We start from the raw sequence: 21629 nt of genomic DNA, 5'->3' as shown, positions 1-21629 counted from the left end.
AATGCATAGCTAATACGAAATGTAAAGTAAATGAAATTGAGAAAATCATGTGTTTTCAAGGAAAATAAAAACAAAATCACAGAGATAAAAACAGGGAGCTTAACACTGTTGCTTTAAATGGCAACCAAAAAGAGCTTAAGATTTAATTTCCACTTGCACAGCTATAAAGCCTGAATTAAATAATGGCAGTTAAAAATCTGGGAGTGATAAAAGCTTTAAGCTATGTGCGTGAGCATTTGCATGTGGGCAGCATTTAAAACTAATTAAAAAGTTTGCCATCACCAGCTGCTCAGTGTTAATTAGTCTTCACATTTGAGTCAGTAAGAAAAAGTGACACTGATGCTACGAAAGACTATCACCTTCACCCACTGTATGGAGAAATGCACAAATTCCTCTCGCAAGCAAGGATAATCACCAACTTAGCAGATCTCTCTAAGAACTAGGAAACAAACAAAAAACTGCATTAGAGTTCAGAACACAGCTGTATTATAACTTATGGTCATTAACAGAAACCTGTCATAAGAAACACAGAGGCTGCCATACCACCATTTGAAAATGCTAGTAGTAGCTTCACTGCCATGATGATCCTCCTTGCTTCAATATTTTGCATTACAGACCAGCAAGAAATATGCAGATAAGGACTTCTCCATTGCACTTTTCTGATCTCCTTACTTGTGTAAGGTCAGTGACTAGGAAAGCATTAAAAAGGTAATGAGCCAACATAAAAGCTAGACAATTACCATTTTCTCAAGGAGATGAGCAATGGCAGCCTCTCCCAAGGCACAGCAGGAAGTGTCTATAGGCTCAGAGACCACTGGCCTCCAAATAATGTGCAATGGGGACCCCATGATAAATCCATATATTTGAACAGCTGGAAAAAAACTGCATGGAATTCTAAATGCAAACTCAACATACTGAACATTAAGCCAACACCACCAACAATCAAAAGAGTGATTTGGATTTAATATGTAGTTACTATTACTTTCCTGTACACAACGTTTTTTTTTTTTTTTTTAACTCGTTTATACATTTTCATTCCTTGCCACATTTTACTTCTTGCGAGTAGCCCTATGACTACTGCATCTGTACTCAACAGTCCTTTCTGTTCATATTTTACGTTTATAAGTTTACATTGCACCGTGTGTGTCCTCAGCACTCAGCACCTAGTAGCACTGAATGAAAGGGGTTTCCCTATACCTTACTGTCAACTGAATTCTTTCTGATCAGATTAGCATTTTTAATCTAGATAATTAAACAGCAGGGTGGTCTAATTGTCACTGTTTTAGCCTGTCTTAGAAATTAGACTCTGCTGGGGGTACATGTATTATAAAATGTGGGTGGAGAGCTTATTAGCAATATCCAACAAGAAATGTTAAGATTTATACGATTAATATTGTTTCTTTTAATGGATGCACAAAAATAATATCCAAACACCATATTATGTTTAGGTCAAGTTTACAAGAGTGTTCACGATGGTATGCAAATGATCAGACTCTCAAAAGGTACTGTATATATTCAGCTAGTATTCAAATTTACTGCTAAATGTCATGATGGAAAAGCTATCCACAAAATGTGACCCATAGCAAGTAATGCATTCTCTTAACAATAAAAGCAACACTTTTTCTAGCACACAAGGGTACCTTAAAGTGGACCTTCACCCCAAAAAATAAACTCTGCATCTGGCTCCTGTCCTCTCCCTCATTTGGTTTTTTCATTTTTGTGCTTCAGTGTAGCACTTACTCCTAAATAAAAAGAAGACAAAAGCGCACCAGCCTAGTGCATTAACTTTTAAAACATTTATTTGATAAAAAATAATAAAGGAAATAACTCACAGGCGATTGGTGGAGGAGGCACAACATAAAATCGCACCGGTATACAGTCTGCGATTTGGAATGAGCGGAACCTTCCAGGGGTCGTGGAGGAACGCACAGACGCTGCAATCCGCTAATGCGTTTCGAGGGGAATGTCCCCTCTTCCTCAGAGCTAGCTCTGAGGAAGAGGGGACATTCCCCTCGAAACGCGTTAGCGGATTGCAGCGTCTGTGCGTTCCTCCACGACCCCTGGAAGGTTCCGCTCATTCCAAATCGCAGACTGTATACCGGTGCGATTTTATGTTGTGCCTCCTCCACCAATCGCCTGTGAGTTATTTCCTTTATTATTTTTTATCAAATAAATGTTTTAAAAGTTAATGCACTAGGCTGGTGCGCTTTTGTCTTCTTTTTATTTCGGTTTTCACTAGGATCCCCATCCTTGAGGGCAGCAAGGCCAGTGCTCAGCCTACTACATATGGTGATCCACCTGTGCGCAGGAGTTGCTTTCTTTTTTTCTCTTCTAGCACTTACTCCTCTCTTACCTAGGCAAGAATGACATTGCATTCGATTCCATGCATCCACAGATGTGTTGAATGGCTCTATCTGACCATTGGACCTGACGGAGACCTTGGGCAAAGATGGCACAGTTAAGGAGGTACTGGATCACTGTTGGACTGTGCGTGCACTAGCATCCTTCGGCACATTTGCGTATGCAGTGGGACTTCAAAAGATGGCAGCACCAGTTAGGGAGGCAGGGTCAATATTAAGGGGTATGAAGTGCCTCTTTAACACACAGAAAAAATATTTTCCTCAGACTGAAATATTGTTAGTGCTTGGCGTGTTCTCTTAAAAGAAGTATGGGTTTCTTTTTTTGCTTACATCTATTCTATGTGAGCTGCTGATATCTAGAAATCTTTCCAGCCCTCTCAGAAGTGCCCCACATTCTGTTAAAATCGAGCTAAATAACTGTGGGAGGGGCTAGAGACTTTCATACATGTAATACCGACAATGGTCTGGCTCTGGATCCACCCACTTTCCTGTCATTTTTCTTGATTGATGTTGGCTCTCTGCTCATTCCCTAGTCTTCAAAGAGCGTAGCTGCTCCCCCTTTATAGGGACGAATATCCCTATAATGCCGAAGTCATGGTCCAGATTTTGAAATGGTGGCAATAACCGATTGGAAACGAGTAAATTTAAGTGGGATCTGGCTCAATACATTAGGGAGTAACTGGGTTATAAACAGTACGGATGTGAAAATTGCCACAAGGATAGTAAAGCAGGCAATGGACATAATTTAATTTTTCTGCATTTATTAGGATATTTTAGTTTGTTAACCACTTTAGCCCCAGAAGGTTTTACCCCCTTAATGACCAGGCCATTTTTTGGGACTTTATGTCCTTTTTTCCCCACAAACAGAGCCTTCTTTTGGTGGTATTTGATCACCTCTGCGGTTTTTATTTTTTGCGCTATAAACAAAAAAAGACCGAAAATTTTGAAAACAAACTTTCTGATAGAATACATATCCAAAAAAAAAAAGCAATGTAAAAAAACAAATTTCTTCATTAATTTAGGCCAATATGTATTCTTCTACATATTTTTGGAAAACAAAATAAAAATAAGAGTATATTGATTGGTTTGTGCAAAAGTTATAGCGTCTACAAACTATGGGATAGATTTATGGACTTTTAATTTTTTTTTGTTGTTTTTACTGGTAATGGTGGCAATCAGCGATTTTTTTAGTGGAACTGCAACATTGTGGCGGACAAATCTGACCCCAAGTGACACTTTTTGGGGACCAGTGACATTAATACAGTAATCAGTGCTAAAAAAAAAATGCACTGTCCCTGTATAAATGACACTGGCAGGGTCGGGTTTAACATCATGGACGATCAAAGGGTTAAGTGTGTTCCCTGCAAGTGTTTTCTAACTGTGTGGGGGATAGACTGACAGGAAGAACACAGAGATCACTGTTCCTGATTACTAAAATCTCTATGTACTTCCCTGTCAGAACGTACATCAGCTTTGCCAGACCCACAGACTGGGTCCCCCTCTGTGCAGTGGGTGCGTGCCCACAATATCTAGTGCATGATACAAGGTACAGGTATATATGCGGTGGGCAGTCTTGAAATGGTTAAAGCTGAATTAAAGTAGAATTCTGGATTAACCCTAACTAATCTTAAAAACATTCCCTCTTCCCTCCCAACACATATTGTTGGTAACCTACATACGAAAGATGTGTATTCTTACCTAATTTCATGCCGCTCCAGTCTGGTCAGAGGAGAAGAGAAAGTACACAAACACATCTAGTAAAAAACCTGAAGTGGTAATGGAACCCACAGGCTTCAATGGCCCATCAGTTGTCAGTAGAGGTGCACCAAATGGAAGTTTTTGTGCCGAAACCGAAAAATGACAGATTTTAAAAAATGCATCCGTGTTACATTTTTTGATTTTTTTTTTTGGAGTCACACGACCTATGAAAACCCCACCATAAGCATAGTAAAATCATGGTAAAATCGTGCGCTTTCAGGGCCATTATTGGCACCTTTTTCTCTAAGCAGCAAAATGTCGATGACACCATTTTCGGCCAATGTGTTTTGGCTACAGCTGCAAGATTCTGGATAAAATGAGAATCACAATGTTTTTGCTAAGACTAAAGATCACGATTCTCAGCGTAACGTCATCTTTCACATTATACAAAAAAAAGTAGCCTAACTTTACTGTTTATTTTTTTTTTAATCATTCAAGTATATTTTGCCTAAAAAAAACCTGATTTTGAAATAAAATATTGCAACGACTGCCATTTTATTCTCTAGGGTCTCTGCTAAAAAAATAAAATAATATTTTATATATATAATATATATATATATATATATATATATATATATATATATATATATATATATATATACACATATACATATATACATACATACATACATAAAGTAGTTTTCTAGCACAAAATACAGCTTTTAACTTGTAAGTAACAAGTGTCAAAAAAGGTTTAGTCTAAGGGGTTAAACTGAGCTCATTTACAAACGAAAGTTCATTCCTCTGATTTAAAAGAACCGAGAGACCGTTGATGATAAAGAGTTTTTTTTTTTTCCTTTTGACAGCTCTGCTCAGCTCTCTGCACTTGTTTAACATGAATCGGGGAAATGCTGTATTAAAATGAGGAGGGGGGTTGAATCGCCATTTAACGATTAATCGTGCAGCTCTAATTTTGGCCACCGAAAATGTCAGCGCATCTCTAGTTGTCAGTGCTCCCTCCTCTCCCCTGCAGCCACTGCTGGCTGAGAACAGAGAAGTCGATCACACGATCGGAATGGAGAGGCAAAAAAATAGTTACGTTTATGTATCTTTCTTATACAGGTTAGTAAGCATAGTGGTTAAGAGGCAGGAGATAATATTTTTAAGATTAGATTGGGTTAACGCATTATTCTAAACACTTCTATCCTTTATAATGAAGGAAACTACTGTCTTATCTGCTGTTGCCATGGTGCTGCACATGTGATCAGCTATGACGACATTTGATGGCTTGACAGTTCAATTGAGAGCCAACATAAGCACACTAATAACGAACAGCTATAATTTAAAACATGCCTTGATTGTAAGTAACTTGAGAAACCATAAAAATGGTGGGTTTAATTTAACTTTAATATGCTTATGGGTAGCAATCCTTTACTCTAGAAAAACAAATGTCTGGTGGAGGGCATTTTAAACCATCAAACCAGAACATTAAACTGTAGCCCCGTTGAGGAGAGTTCCATTAAAAGAAGTGGGGGATTAAAAAAAAAAAATCAATTATACTTACCTATGTGGCTGCAGCACTGATTCAGTGCTGCAGCTGTCCCCCGCTGCTCTAAGACCTAGTGATCACATGACTGCTGATCATTCCATTTTCGGTCTTTATAGAGCAGACCGCAGTGACCGTCAATCACCAGCTCTCTTGCTCTACTTATCCAGGTCAGGGTGTGGAGGAGGCAGGAGCGGCTGGCTCAGGCATTCAGCGGTGCACTGAGAGGCTGAGCCAGCTGGGTCCCGACATTATTGTCGGGATCCCTGCAGAGTCTGCGCTGGCTGGCTCTGTGACAGAAATAAGTGCACTCCTGTGACCCACACAAAAATTATGGCCAAATCAGCTAGCTATCAGTGTGTGTGGACAAACCAAACCTGTGGAGTTGGTCATGCATGGAGGGAGGAACAGCCTGGATGAACTACCGCAGGGGAGTGTGGGTATGCAGGAACGCTTCCTTTATCAGCCTTTCCACTGCTCAGCCCTCTTGGTGAAGATTTGACTGGGACCTGGGAGGTAGGTGTGTGGCTGGCCATGCCTTGTCTCACGGCACTTAGAGCTCTCCTCCCCCCTCAATCATTTCTGCTGTGTGTGCAGGCAGGTGTTTCATCAGATTAGTCGACCCATCAGAATGTGTAACGGAAGTGACGTTTCATCACCATCTTGCTGCACCCCACACTCCTCTACAGTAAGGATATACTGAGAAGGGGGCAAATGGATATCTTGTTACACCCACTGGAGTTTTGCATTTTACACGTTTAACATTAAACTGAGTTTAAATAGTGGAATACAGTACTTAGTACTCCGTCTGACTGTTTTTGTTTGCAAAACCCCGGTGGGTGTAACAAGATGTCCGCTTGCCCCCTTCCCAGTGTATCCTTACTGTGGAGGAGTGCGGGGTGTAGCAAGATGACGGCAACCTAACATCACTTCCGTTACACATTCTGACGGGTCACCTAATCTGTGGAAACACAGGCTAAACACACTTTAGCTGGAGTCTGGACACAGGAGCCGTTATTACACCTTGTGCTGCCTGCCGGGAGAAGAGCCTGCTGATGACTGTGAGCTAATGATGGAGACCCCCCGCCCCAAACTCCCAAATGCTGAAAATAGGTATCGTACATGGCGAGTACTTAACAAAAGTATCGATACTCATACTCATTGCTAAAAAAGTGGTATCAGTGCATCCCTAGTTCTACTCCTTCACTACTCAAATCTAAACCAGATAAAGTTTTGGCTTTGAATAAACTTTAAAGGATAAATTCACCTTTTTGAAAAAATAAATGCACATATTTTTGCTGGAAAAAAATTGTAATTTTCTTTTTCAGAGGAGTCTGCAGAGCATTGTACCTGTGATCAGTAAATAGTGGGTGTAATGTCAAGCTCCTGCAGTTTTGTGCCTGTACCTCTGTATGGGCTTTCAGTTACAAAGTTGGGAGAAGTGTGAATAAACTATGATGGCGCTCATCAATATCCTCACAGTTCATTGAGAACTACAAGCCATTTGTCATGGTGGCAGACGTGATTTATAGTTTCTAAATTTACAGCTATGGTTGTAACATGTAGCATGATCCAAAGTGAATCTAATCTTTAACGACCGTGCAAACAAATACATCATATATTTGTAATAAATTATATAGGTGACACTGTTCATTGTTTGCAGTAAAGCACAGCAAAAGGGTGACAAAACGCAGGGATCAACAATTTTTGTACCTGTGAAAGATTCCAAGGTGTAGGTTGATTTTGCTGCATTCCAAATTTGTTAGGAGGTGTTCCTATATTGCTAACCATTGTTGCTTGTGGACCCATCATGTTAGGAGGGAGTCCCATTACTCCAGATGGAGGGTTTCCCACAAATCCATTTGGAATACCCATGCCAACCATCATTCCAGTATTCTGTCCCATTGCAGGCATGGCTTGTCCCATCATGTTTCCCATCATTCCAGCACTTGTAGGAACAGCTACTCCCATTGGTTGGAAAGCTTGGAAATTGCTTGTGGCCTGGGTGGAGTAGGGAATTGCAGAGGAACCCATGAACATGCCTATATTTAACAAAAAACATTTCAATGATTAGTACAGTTATATAAGGGGGTGGAACTAGAAATTCATAAGGTCACATAGCAAAAAAAGAAAAGAAAAGAAGAAAAAAAACAGCTACAGAACACTGCCCAATAACATTGCCAACCCACTGTTCTTCTATTTGTATATATTTATTTTATATTTTTAAAAAAAATCTTAATGGAAATCCTGAATTATTATCTTTTCCAGTAAGTATATCTGTCTGTGCAGGGCCAACAACGTTCCTGAATGCTTACAGTAGTGACTTCATCCCACCGGCACCCTTAGCCCTAAGGTGTTATGGGCCCTGAAAGCATTCATGTCTACCAGTCAAACTCGCCAAAGCTTTGTGGTCACATTGCATTTTGCAGATGGGCATAACAGCAGCAAATATAGGAGCAGAGGGTAGGGAACATTTAAAAGGTGGTGAATCTTATAGTCTTCTGTTCTACTTTAACATTACTAAGGAAACTGGGGGGGGTTGTTATAATTAAAGAGTAATTCAAACCCCACTTTCCCCAGCTTTATTGGTGGTGGTATAAGTTGGTTAAGCAGTGGGCATGTTAGAATATCTTTAAGGTAACAGATCTGTTTATCCTACTATACAAGTTTTAGCCTGGGTGCACACTAGTGCGTGCGAACACAGCATGTGATTCACACAGAAACCGCGCCACATTCCAGTGCACATCACACGAGATGTCTTTGCGGTGCGATTTGAGCCATACATTTTGAATGGCTCAAATCGCATCTGCACCAAAATGGTGCAGGACCCTTTTTTCTGCATCTGAACTGCATCTTATGGGTGTTCACACCCATACAATGCGATTTTGGCAATCGTCCTGTGTTTTGTAATCTGTTTTGAGGTGTTGTTAATTTAACATTGACACCCGCAGCAGACTGCATGGACGCTGTGCGATTGTTATGCGGTGCAATGCGGGAAACACAGAAAATCTTGTGCCTTTTCCACATCGCAATTTTTCAATTTTTGTGCGATTGATTTTATCCTTAATAATAAAATCATGCTACACTATAGTACAACACCACTATGTGGATTTTATCTTGTTTAGAAAGCGCGGCACTATTTTTGTTTTATGTTGCTACTTACAGATAGTCCTGTGTGGTGGGGTTAATCAGCAGCAGATTTTACTGTATTTTGTTCTTGGTTTTATTTTGGTTTAGCGCAAAATATTTATCTATCTACTCCAGGAGAGTAGAAATATTTTTTTTTATTTACATCTTATTACTGCAGGAGCACAGGAAAACATCTGTTTACTAATATAAATCTGATATTAAGAGAGAAGCTAGGGAATGTAAAAAAACTAAATTTATACTCACCGATGCTGCATCTATTCCACCTTGCTTCTAGGACAGAGAACCGACTGATCAAAGACCATAGATCACTCAGTTCTCGGTCTTCAGTGAGTAAAGAGCCGGTGACTTCAGTCACCGGCTCTCTGCTCTGCCCCTCCAGTGCTCACAGGAGTGCCAGGCTGTGGAGGGGATTGGAGCAGCTAGCTTAGTCTCCCAGCAGCATTTGTTCTGGCTCGGTGACATCAGCCGCCTTTAGGCCGCTGTCGGCTGAAAAAGGGGTCATAGGAGCGCTGGACGAAGTAAACTCACAGAAAAGCTTTGGCCCTACTTCTCTTTAATCGCTTGTCGACCAGCCACCGTCATTATACTGTGACAGGTCAGCACATTCCCGCGAACCGTCGAAGCTGTACGCCAGCCCTTTAAGTGGGGATAGCAGGCGCACCCGATGCACTGGGGGGGGGGGTGTCAATGCATGTGGCCGGCGGTCGCGATGGCCACTTGCGATCAAGGGCACGAGAGCCAGGACAGAGACATGTGTGTTCATACTAGCTAGGAACAATGATCTGTCACCTCCTCTAGTCAGTCCCATCCCCCTACAGTTGGAACACATACAAAATTGCTGATTACCACCATTACTAGTAAAAATAAATAAATAAATAAATAATAATAATAAAAATGCCATAAATCTTTCCCCTATTTTGTAGACGCTATAACTTTTGTGCAAACCAATCAATATACGCTTATTGCGATTTTTATTACCAAAAATATGTAGAAGAATAAATATCAGCCTAAACTGAGGAAAAAATTTGCTTTTTTTTTTAAAAAAAAAAAAAAAAAAAAAAAGGGGAATATTTATTATAGCAAAAAGTACAAAATATTGTGTTATTTTCAAAATTGTTGCTTTTTTGTTTATAGCGCAAAAAATAAAAACCGCAGAGATTATCAAATACCACCAAAAGAAAGCTCTATTTGTGGGGGAAAAAAAAAAAAGGAGGTCAATTTTGTTTGGGTACAGCGTTGCAGGACCACGCAATTGTCAGTTAAAGTGCTGCAGTGTCCTTTTGGCAAAAAATGGCCTAGTCACTGAGCAGCCAAATCTTCCAGGGCTGAAGTGGTTAAAGGAGTATTTCAGCATTGAGTATCATAATACATCACTGTTCTATACAGCCCATGGTTTTATCTATGCTATCACATATACAGGACACAGTGGATGTCCTGAATCACCTTTGAGGTTACCAACAGACTACATTGTACTACATACATCGGTAGCCTTTACACCTGGATTACACATGGTAAAAGAATCTGAGTGGCCCGACGAGGTCTCTGAGACTATGGCTATGCACTTGGAGGTTGCAGAACTTTGTTTCAACTACTTTTGTTTGTTCCAACTAAAAATTACTTTTTTTTCAATGGTGAAATGCTTACAGCTCTAGGGAATGACCATGGGCTCCAAGATGGCACCTAGTTATAGCAAACAAATTCATGGCAGACTTTAAAAATAACTTTGCAAGTACTCATCCTGTGTACTTCAGTCATCTTTTGTTATGACTAAGGTACATAGATGATATTTTCTTTATTTGGCACGGCCAGTAGAGGCACTGTAGTCATTTAATACTTTCCTGAACTTATGCATGCCAATGATATGGTTCATGCACATACATTCCCTTAATGTTAAAATTAGCCAACAGGATGGATGTTTGATAATGGAAACTGACCAATAGGAATAACTTCCTGAAAAAGTTTTCATCCTGCTCCTCCAAAGAGAGGATTACCATTGAGTGTGTCAAACTATGCAAGCACACGAGTGTTGCCAGCCGTCAGTATTTTTACTGGCAGCCAGTAAAAAAACAGGCACTTTTCTCCTGCCACTAAATGGCAGGGACAGGAAAAGGTTGCCAGAAAAAAATATGGCTGTTGCGCTCGGCTCAGAACTGCGCATGCGTAGTTCCGGTCCGGAGCCGGCTGAGAGCATCTGAGTGCCCGCTACAGTGTTCGGGAGGTCCCAGCAGGGGGCGGATCTGGCAGAGGTGGTGCCTGAGAGTGTGGTGTGATGTAATAGTGCAAGGGAGCCGGCCGGAATCGAGTGTGTGGGTCAGCGGGACGTGGGCAAGGCAGGCCGGGAGCGGGACGTGGGCAAGGCAGGCCGGGAGCGGGACGTGGGCAAGGCAGGCCGGGAGCGGGACGTGGGCAAGGCAGGCCGGGAGCGGGACGTGGGCAAGGCAGGCCGGGAGCGGGACGTGGGCAAGGCAGGCCGGGAGCGGGACGTGGGCAAGGCAGGCCGGGAGCGGGACGTGGGCAAGGCAGGCCGGGAGCGGGACGTGGGCAAGGCAGGCCGGGAGCGGGACGTGGGCAAGGCAGGCCGGGAGCGGGACGTGGGCAAGGCAGGCCGGGAGCGGGACGTGGGCAAGGCAGGCCGGGAGCGGGACGTGGGCAAGGCAGGCCGGGAGCGGGACGTGGGCAAGGCAGGCCGGGAGCGGGACGTGGGCAAGGCAGGCCGGGAGCGGGACGTGGGCAAGGCAGGCCGGGAGCGGGACGTGGGCAAGGCAGGCCGGGAGCGGGACGTGGGCAAGGCAGGCCGGGAGCGGGACGTGGGCAAGGCAGGCCGGGAGCGGGACGTGGGCAAGGCAGGCCGGGAGCGGGACGTGGGCAAGGCAGGCCGGGAGCGGGACGTGGGCAAGGCAGGCCGGGAGCGGGACGAGGGCAAGGCAGGACGGGAGCGGGACGAGGGCAAGGCAGGACGGGAGCGGGACGAGGGCAAGGCAGGACGGGAGCGGGACGAGGGCAAGGCAGGACGGGAGCGGGACGAGGGCAAGGCAGGACGGGAGCGGGACGAGGGCAAGGCAGGACGGGAGCGGGACGAGGGCAAGGCAGGACGGGAGCGGGACGAGGGCAAGGCAGGACGGGAGCGGGACGAGAGCAAGGCAGGACGGGAGCGGGACGAGAGCAAGGCAGGACGGGAGCGGGACGAGAGCAAGGCAGGACGGGAGCGGGACGAGAGCAAGGCAGGACGGGAGCGGGACGAGAGCAAGGCAGGACGGGAGCGGGACGAGAGCAAGGCAGGACGGGAGCGGGACGAGAGCAAGGCAGGACGGGAGCGGGACGAGAGCAAGGCAGGACGGGAGCGGGACGAGAGCAAGGCAGGACGGGAGCGGGACGAGAGCAAGGCAGGACGGGAGCGGGACGAGAGCAAGGCAGGACGGGAGCGGGACGAGAGCAAGGCAGGACGGGAGCGGGACGAGAGCAAGGCAGGACGGGAGCGGGACGAGAGCAAGGCAGGACGGGAGCGGGACGAGAGCAATGCAGGACGGGAGCGGGACGAGAGCAAGGCAGGACGGGAGCGGGACGAGAGCAAGGCAGGACGGGAGCGGGACGAGAGCAAGGCAGGACGGGAGCGGGACGAGAGCAAGGCAGGACGGGAGCGGGACGAGAGCAAGGCAGGACGGGAGCGGGACGAGAGCAAGGCAGGACGGGAGCGGGACGAGAGCAAGGCAGGACGGGAGCGGGACGAGAGCAAGGCAGGACGGGAGCGGGACGAGAGCAAGGCAGGACGGGAGCGGGACCAGAGCAAGGCAGGTCGGGAGCGGGACCAGAGCAAGGCAGGTCGGGAGCGGGACGAGAGCAAGGCAGGACGGGAGCGGGACGAGAGCAAGGCAGGACGGGAGCGGGACGAGAGCAAGGCAGGACGGGAGCGGGACGAGAGCAAGGCAGGACGGGAGCGGGACGAGAGCAAGGCAGGACGGGAGCGGGATGAGAGCAAGGCAAGCCTGGAGCGGGACGAGAGCAAGGCAAGCCAGGAGCGGGACTGTCAGCGCTGTTTGAACTAGAGTGGACTGAAGGGACCACCTGCCATGGAGAGAGACTGTCACGGACTCAGGAGGGGACGGGTTGTGTCAGTGATCTGTGCTGCTAATTTCTTGCCCTGATCTTCTTACTTGCTAGATCGAAAACAAAATAAGAAATTTTTTTGCCTTAATATCTACCTTAAATTACATTGCTAATTGCATATTGTACTTGCTTGTAGCCTAAATACTGAAATTTGCACTTAAAACTGTAATTTTGCAACTTTTGGAAATGCCAGTAAAAACTTGGCTGTCAGTAAACGTTGGGTGTCGTATCAGTGAATTTCAATCTGGTAAGTTGGCAACACTGTAGTACACGAGTTTGAAAATAGGGTTCATGAGATGACAACTGCTTTTTTAACCACTTCCGGACCACCGCACACAGATATACATCCTAACTTTGAAGAGGAATATCGTTGTTATGGTAGCAGCTAGCTGCCATAACCCCGGTAACCTCCCGCCGCGCTTAGGTGCCCTCCGCCGCTTATCAGAGCCGTTGGTAGCGGAAGAGGCGATTGGATGCTTCTCCCTTCTGGGTATAGAGACAAGTGAGCGGAAGATGGCCCCCATCCGTCTCCATACCATTGCAGGGCGGAAGCGACGTCAAAACGTCACTTCTGCCCATAGCTCTTAAAGGGCCATTTTTTTGACCCCAGATCTTATATTTAAGAGGTCCTGTCATGCTTTTTTTATATTCAAAGGGATGTTTACATTCCTTGTAATAGGAATAAAAGTGACTTTTTTTTTTTTAAAGAACAGTGTAAAAATAAAAAAGGTAAAATAAATAAGAAAAGAATAAGTAAAATTTTTTTAAATGCGCCCCGTCCCGCTGAGCTTGTGTGCAGAAGCAAACGCATACGTGAGTAGCGCCTGCATATGAAAACTGTGTTCAAACCTCACATGTGAGGTATTGCCGCAATCGGTAGAGCAAGAGCAAGAATTCTAGCCCTAGACCTCCTCTGTAACTCAAAACATGCATCCTGTAGAATTTTTTAAACGTCGCCTATGGAGATTTTTAGAAGGTAAAGTTTGTAGCCATTCCACGAGCAGGCGCAATTTTGAAGTGTGACATGTTGGGGATCAATTTACTCAGCTTAACATTATCTTTTACAATATATAAAAAAAAAAGGGCTAACTTTACTGTTGTCTTATTTTTTAATTAAAAAAAAATGTAATTTTTCCAAAAAAGTGCGCTTGTAAGACCGCTGCACAAATACGGTATGACAAAAAGTATTGCAACGACCGCCATTTTATTCTCTAGGGTGTTAAAAAATAATGTATAATGTTTGGGGGTTCAAAGTAATTTTCTAGCAAAAAAAATCTGTTTTTAACTGGTAAACAACAAATCTCAGGCAGAGGCTCGGTCTTAAGTGGTTAAACCAAAGGTTACTCTCTAGGCTGGAAAAGTTGGCAATAAGGTTAAAACACAAGATAAGAACTCCCTGCTTAAGTGCAAACCTAAAAAGACATATTGAGCACATCCCTGTCACCTCTACCTTTTCTTCATGTTCCAGGACAGCTTATTCCATTGTAGGTAAGCATTTGCCTGTTCTGTTGAGTGACACACTTTCCAAGATTCTCCACTATTGACTTACAAGCGATTGTGATTAAATGGAGCAAGCTGATATTTTTTCCTACATACAGTACATCCAGAAATTATTCCCAGTGCTTCACTTTTTCCACTTTTTGTTATGTTACAGCCTTATTCCAAAATGGATTAAATCAATTATTCTCCTCAAAATTCTACAAACAATATCCCATAAAGACAACGTGAAAGAAGTTTGTTTGAAATATTTGCAAACTTATTAAAAATAAAAATAAAATACGAATAAAATACTTTGTTGAAGCATCTTTGGCACCAATTACAGCCTTAAATCTTTTTGAGTATAATGCTACAAGCGTGGCACACCTATTTTTGGGCAGTTTCCTCCATTCTTTTTTTACAGGACCTCTCAAGCTCCATCAGGTTGGATGGGGAGTGTCAGTACACAGCCATTTGCCAGCCAGAGATGTTCAATCAGGTTAAAGTCTGGGCTCTGGCTGGGCAACTGAAGGACATTGCCAGAGTTGTCCTGTAGTCACTTTTGTTATCTTGACTGTGTGCTTAGGGTCATTGTCTTGTTGGAAGATGAACCTTCACCCCAGTCTGAGGTTCAGAGTGCTCTGGAGCAGGTTTACAAGGATGTCTCTGTACATTGCTGCATTCATCGTTCCCTCAATCCTGACTAGTCTCCCAGTTCCTACTGCTGAAAAACAACCTCACAGCATGATGCTGCCACTACCATATCTCACTGTAGGGATGGTATTGGCCAGGTAATAAGCAGTGCCTGGTTTCCTCCAGACATTACGCTTGCCATTCAGGCCAAAGAGTTCAATCTTTGTATCATCAGACCAGAGAATTTTGTTTCTCATGGTCAGTTATTCAGGTACCTTTTGGCAAACTCCAGGCGGGCTGTCATGTGCCTTTTACTGAGAAGTGGCTTTCAACTGGCCACTCTACCATACAGGCCTGATAGGTGGGGTGGTGCAGAGATGGTTGTTTTTCTGGAAGGTTCTCTCTCCACAGAGAAACGGTGGAGCTCTGTCAGAAGACCATTGGCTTCTTGGTCACCTCCCTAAGGCCCTTCTCCCCCGATCACTCAGTTTGGCTGGGCAGCCTGCTCTAGGAAGAAACCTGGTGGTTTCAAACTTCTTCCATTTATGGATGATGGAGGCCACTGTGCTCATTGGGACCTTCAATGCTGCAGACATTTTTCTGTACCCTTTCCCCAGATCTGTGCCTTGATACAATCCTTGGAGGTCTACAGACAATTCCTTGGACCTCATGGTTTCGTTTGTGCTCTGACATGCACGGTTAACTGTGGGACCTTATATTGACAGGTGTGTGCCTTTCCGAATCATGCCCACTCAACTGAATTTACTACAGGTGGACTTCAATCAAGTTGTAGAAACATCTCAAGGATGATCAGTGGAAACAAAATGTACCTGAGCTCAATTTTGAGTGTCATGGCAAAGGCTATGAATACTTATGTACATGTGATTTTTTTCGTTTTTCTTTTTAATAAATTTGCAAAGCTTTCAAACAAACTTCTTTCACGTTGTCATTATGGGGTATCATTTGTAGAATTTTGAGGAAAATAATGAATTTCATTAATTTTGGAATAAGGCTGTAACATAACAAAATGTAGAAAAAGTGAAGCGCTCTAAATCCCAATACGGCAAATGGTTTTCACTTCTTTCATTGCATTTATTAATATGCCCAGGGGCGGCCCGTCCATTAACGGAGCAGAGCGCCACCCACTCTATCACGCCACCCCCCTATATGTAGGTGCATAGCATGAATCTATCCATGGCCGTCGTAGCCGCCTCCTATTCAGGCGTCCGACCCCTTTTCGAATGCCTGGATTACAGCTGCAGGGATGTTTTTCTGAAGCACCTGAAAAATGAATAATCGCTTTTCTAACACAGCCGCCTCTCTACCAATCGTGATGTGCGGGTCTAAAACCCGTCACCTGATTGGCTGAAGGCACAGGTGATCCTATTGGACGCCTAGCAGAAGGGAAGAGATGCACGGGAAGCATGGAGAACAAAGGAGCCGTCGCCTGACCCACTGCCCATCCCACAGCTCGCCGCCGTCACCCGCTGGCTGACCCGCTACCAAGATGGATTAAGTGCCGGTCAGACAGCAAGCATGCGGGCAGGGGGTTGGTCACAATGAGGCTGCATACGATAGGCACAGTGGCTGCATTAGACGGGGCAAAGTGGCTGCATTTGATGTTTTTTTTTCAGTATTTTTCAGTTTGTTTGTGCCCCCCAAATATTTTGAGCACAAACTGCCACTGAATATGCCTAGACATTATTTATTGTCAAATGTTTTTCTTGCATGATATATTTTGTGGGTGAGCTCATTCAATGTTTTGCTCCAAGGCTCGAATGCACCAAACTTGGCACTCCAAGCAGAAAAATATTGCACTGACAAACAAGGCTTCAAATTACATATAAAAGTCCTGTACCAAAACATTGGCACTTAAAACATATTATCTGACTAATAGCAAAAGAAAGTGCAAACAAAGTTTAAAAAAAGAACAGGGGCACCACCACAGCAGCATTGTTAAACTGGAGAAGGGGAGTGCACTAGCAGATTTAGATAGCTGAAGTTCCACTTAAACGTGTTAGTCTAACAGTTTATAAGCAAACATTTTTTGTTGCAACTTTTTGCCTGTATAAGATAACCTGTATAAGATAACCTTAAATTTTACAGACATAAATCGCTAGTCTAACAAACCTGGGTGGACTCCGAGTGCAATGCTTTGCGTCTGGTGCACACCCTATTTTGAAGCCTATTAGAGCCTCTGGCTCTAATTAGGTGCTTAAAAAAAGAAAAAACCCAGCTGCTGCAATTCATGCGCCCCGCGTCCTGAAAGGGGCTGGACACATGAATAGAGGGTGGTAGCGGCGATGGAAAGGGGAGGCTGCGCCCTTAATGAACAGACCGGGCCATCCTGCTCAGAAACATGAGCAGCTAAACTGAATTATTAAAAGAAACACAAAAAAATATACCATACTTCAGACAGCTCTCCTAAATCCCTCAAATCCTGCACCAATCAATCACACATATTAAAGGAATATTTACCCGCTGTATTTTGCTGCTGCATGTTTGTTGTGCCATAAAGTGACAAGATTGAGTCTTTTGACAAGGGCTTTTTGGGAACTTCTTCAGATTTTGCGGTTTGATCAGTAAATAAATCTAGATCTCCAGAAGCAGGAGGTACGATAGCTGCTGGGGCTGTCGATGTAACCTTAAAGAAGGAAATTAGAAAAAAAAAAAAAAATCAAGTATGCATTAAGATGCAATAAGTTCTCACAAAAAAAAAAAATATCAAGAAAACTATTTACAAATCTGCAATATGCACTTTGTGTTTGGGGGCTTTACAGCATCTAAGCTAGATCATGCTTTCTGTTAATACAATATATAACAAACTTTTTATTCATTCAATGAAGGCATACAATAGTCAATAAGCCATAGCATCTAGATAGCATGATCAGTAAAAATTGTTGCCACAATAAAACACTTTAACCAGATCATAAAATATGCTTTACATGACAATATTCTCGTGGCATTTATAAGACAGAAGATGTAATGGTAATCCATTATATTTGTAAATCGCATATTAAAGTTGTTTTCCATCCAATTGAACCAGTTTTCAAATTTTGCTAAATGCAGCAACGACTGCACTGTAACTGACCCCTCAAACCTGGAGTATTTGCACGTTTCCTGTACATACCGTAGATGGACAGCCCAAGCAGAGTAAAGTCTAGTCTTCCTTCACATTTGACAATTTGGATCATTAAAGCAGCATTAGACCCAAAGCCAAAAATGTAATATCCTTAGATGTGGTGGCTGCATTAGTTTCTAGGCTCCCCCCGTTTTCACCTGGTGATCTGTCCAGTAACACATGCCCCCACTCAAGGATGAAGGAGCACAGGGGGCAACTTTGGACAGCAGCATTATCTGGGGGGAGGGGAGTGACAGATGTACTAGCAGATTTAGGTACACTAAGGCTGGGTTCACACTTATGAGAATTGGATGAGGTTTCCCTGCATCCAATTCACATGACAGGAGATTGTGACCGTCTCTCAATGCCGGGGTGGCTGCAGAGCTGTTTCGCCCCGGAAACTGATAACAGGGACGCACTGGACCCCCTGCTGTGAGCCACTCTGCAAACAGTGTGAACCCAGCCTAACAAATTAAATCCAAACTCCAGTTAATACTTTATAAGCAGTTACAGCAAACTTTTTTTTTCCCTTTTGAGTTAAAAGTTTTACCTAAATAAAAGCTGACCATTATAAGCATCCCTGAAATGGAAAATGGTTTGTCTCAACCCTCAAACTGCATAATCTGCAGGACAGCTTGTTCTGCTGAAAAACAACAGGCTTAATGATACGGCCAGTAAGTGCAAATAGAAGTAAACCAGCCTAAAAAAGAAAACTAATTCTGCCATCACATCTAAGAATTGGCAAGCTGCAATATAATAAATGTTTGCTTTAACCACTTACCGACCGCTGCACGCCGATATACGTCGGCACAATGGCAGCAGTGGACAAATCGGCATACCTGTACGTCCCCTTTAATTGGCAGGCGCGCGCCCGCTGCGTACAGCTAGAACATGTCCGAAGGTCCCGCGGACTCAATGTCCGCCAGTGTCCCGCAATCGTGTCAAGGCATTTCCCCGTTCTGCCTAGTTACACGACAGGGATCTATTGCTCCCTGTCATCGGGAGTAGTGATCGATGTCATGTCAGTGGTAGCCCACCCCCCCACAGTAAGAATCACTCCCTAGGACACACTTAACCCCTTGATTGCCCCCTAGTGTTTAACCCCTTCCCTGCCAGTGTAATTTACACAGTAAACAGTGCATTTTCATAGCACTGATCGCTGTATAAATGACAATGGTCCCAAAACAGTGTCAAAAGTGTCCAATTTGTCCATCATAAAGTCGCAGTCATGATAAAAATCGCAGATCCCCGACACTACTAATAAAAAAAAAATAATAAAAATGCCATAAAACTATCCCCTATTTTGTAGACGCTGTAACTTTTTTTTTTACTAAAAATATGTAGGAGGAGGATAAATATCGGCCTAAACTGAGGAAAAAATTGCTTTTTTATATATTTTTGGGGGATATTTATTATAGCAAAAAGTAAAAAATATTGCTTTTTTTTTCAAAATTGTCACCCTTTTTTTGTTTATAGCGCAAAAAATAAAAACTGCAGAGGTGATCAAATACCAAACGAAAGCTCTATTTGTGGGGAAAAAAAAAGGACGTCAATTTTGTTTTGGTGTAACGTCGCGCAATTGTCAGTTAAAGCGGCACAGTGCCGAATCGCAAAAAGTGCTCTGGTCAGGAAGGGGGTAAAATCTTCTGAGGCTGAAGCGGTTAAACACTTCAAGGATTTATATGTTGTCTCTCCCACGCAAGTAAACATATTGACATTTACAACTTTAAAAAAGCTTACTGTAAAGAAATGAAGTGGATAGCTTACAGGTCCTTAGCTTCAATATTCACAAAAAATATTTTGATTAAGCATGAATGGCTAAGACTTAAAGAAGGAAATAGAGGTAAGGTTACAGAGGTTTGGTAAGGACTCTTAATTCTGAAACCCCAACGCCAACCAAATTCTTTTATTTGGATAAACTGGGGAGAGTTAGGACAACTATTAAAACTTTGTGTTGCTGTTTTTTTCCTTTTACTAGTGGTAATGATTTACAGCCTCTGTTAGGGTTTTAGTGACAAAGTGAAGAAGAGAAATCTCCTTTATAAGGATCAGGACAGCATTTCAAGGATAGGTTCACCTTTTCAGAAAAAATGTATAAAATGCACATTTTTTGCAGGTAAAAAAAACAAACAAACGTGCATTTATTTATTTTTTTGCAGGAGCCTGTAAAGCTTTGCACCTGCGATTAGCAGATCACTGATGCCATGATGCCATGCAAGTCTCCTGAAGACCTGTCAGGGTATCAGCTTCCTCATAAGAGGAAGCCGATACTTTCTGACAGTAAGAATGAACGAACTACCACGGCGCTCACAGTGCCGTGGTAGTTCATTGAAAAATACAAGCCGCCAGCTACAAAGGCTGCTGGACCTTGTAGTTTTCCATTCGCAGAGAGCTATAAATGAGTGACGCGGCTGGGTGGACGGAGCCCTGCACTGGCACGTTTAAAAAAAAAAAAAAAATTGGACAGCTAGCAGGTGGAGAAGAATCCCCTGCTAGCTGGCACAGCGAGGATCGGGGAGGTGAGTGGGCCAGTGCATTCATAACATGTTACACCCCGAATATGGGTGTAACATGTAACATGTTATGGAAGGTGAACTTCTCCTTTAAATCCGACAACAAAATTAACCTCAACTCGAACAGACAGCATTTAAAACGTTACAGAAATTCTAAAAAACCTTCCAGTCCTTTACGAGAATACGTGTTGCTGAAGTCAGGCATTTAGTAAGAATTTCTATGGTTTTTGTGCAATCATCAGAACAGGCATTATCATGCCTGTTGGGATTTGAGGCAAGTGTCCTCAGCTGCTCATATCCTGGGACTGTACTGTGTTTTAGTTTTGAACTACTTGGTCTTACCATTATGACTGATTATCTGGACTGTCCAGCAACTAGTGGCTATATGCCACCTCCTATAAAAAGGACCCAACACCAGTTTATGACCCAGTTAACCAGTGGTACACCACCCCAGGGACTTCAAGTGTACAGCAAATTCCATAATTTTCCTTGTGTATTCTCCAGTTGCGGGGCCCTTTGAGCACCAATAAACTGGCCGAGTACACTGATCAACGGTGATACTCACCGGGATCCGTGAACTAATGGCCTGCTACTCTTTGCACCTTATTAGGTAGCTCTATAGTGGGTATTTGATGCATGCATGCACCATATGTGACGTAATTAGTTTTACTAGACAACGTTTTCTTATTACCTTTTAAATGAGCCAAGGTGTTGGTGATGGGTATTTAGTGTTTGTAATATGTACAACAAATTTTCTTTTTGTGCAATAAAGTTATACCTTTTTCAAGCAGCCTGGCCTGCCCGTAGCGATTTTTAGGATCCTTTTTTTCCTTTTTTTATTTTTGGGCGCCCTTACCAGGCTCTACTGAGAGTTCAGGGAGCACGGTACCACCACCGCTGGGATCGGTGAAGCACTGGGTGGGGAGGCACATCAATACCAGCCTCCCCTTTGTGATGTAATAAACCGGAAGCTATTTTGTCACTTCCAGTTTCGGTTTGTAGTTTACAAGCCATCAAAACTACAGTTT

The 21629-nt window shown here is 43.5% G+C and overlaps 1 protein-coding gene across 3 annotated transcripts in view; it reads right to left on the bottom strand.

Moving 5' to 3' along the window:
* The window catches only part of SMAP1 (small ArfGAP 1), a 457172-nt gene that overhangs the window by 38842 nt on the left and 396701 nt on the right, over window positions 1-21629 (bottom strand). For all 3 annotated transcript variants that reach the window (XM_073626752.1, XM_073626755.1, XM_073626753.1), the window contains 2 exons: window positions 17446-17611; window positions 7318-7646 (listed from right to left, as the gene is read on the bottom strand). In XM_073626752.1, coding sequence (XP_073482853.1) covers window positions 7318-7646; window positions 17446-17611 — 495 coding nt within the window. The remainder of the gene's footprint in view (window positions 1-7317; window positions 7647-17445; window positions 17612-21629) is intronic.

The sequence above is a fragment of the Aquarana catesbeiana genome, linkage group LG04 (assembly GCF_042186555.1).
Source record: "Aquarana catesbeiana isolate 2022-GZ linkage group LG04, ASM4218655v1, whole genome shotgun sequence".
Taxonomy (NCBI): domain Eukaryota; kingdom Metazoa; phylum Chordata; class Amphibia; order Anura; family Ranidae; genus Aquarana; species Aquarana catesbeiana.
The sequence above is the reverse complement of the archived record's forward strand: the minus strand, read 5'-3'. Positions and strand labels throughout refer to the sequence as shown.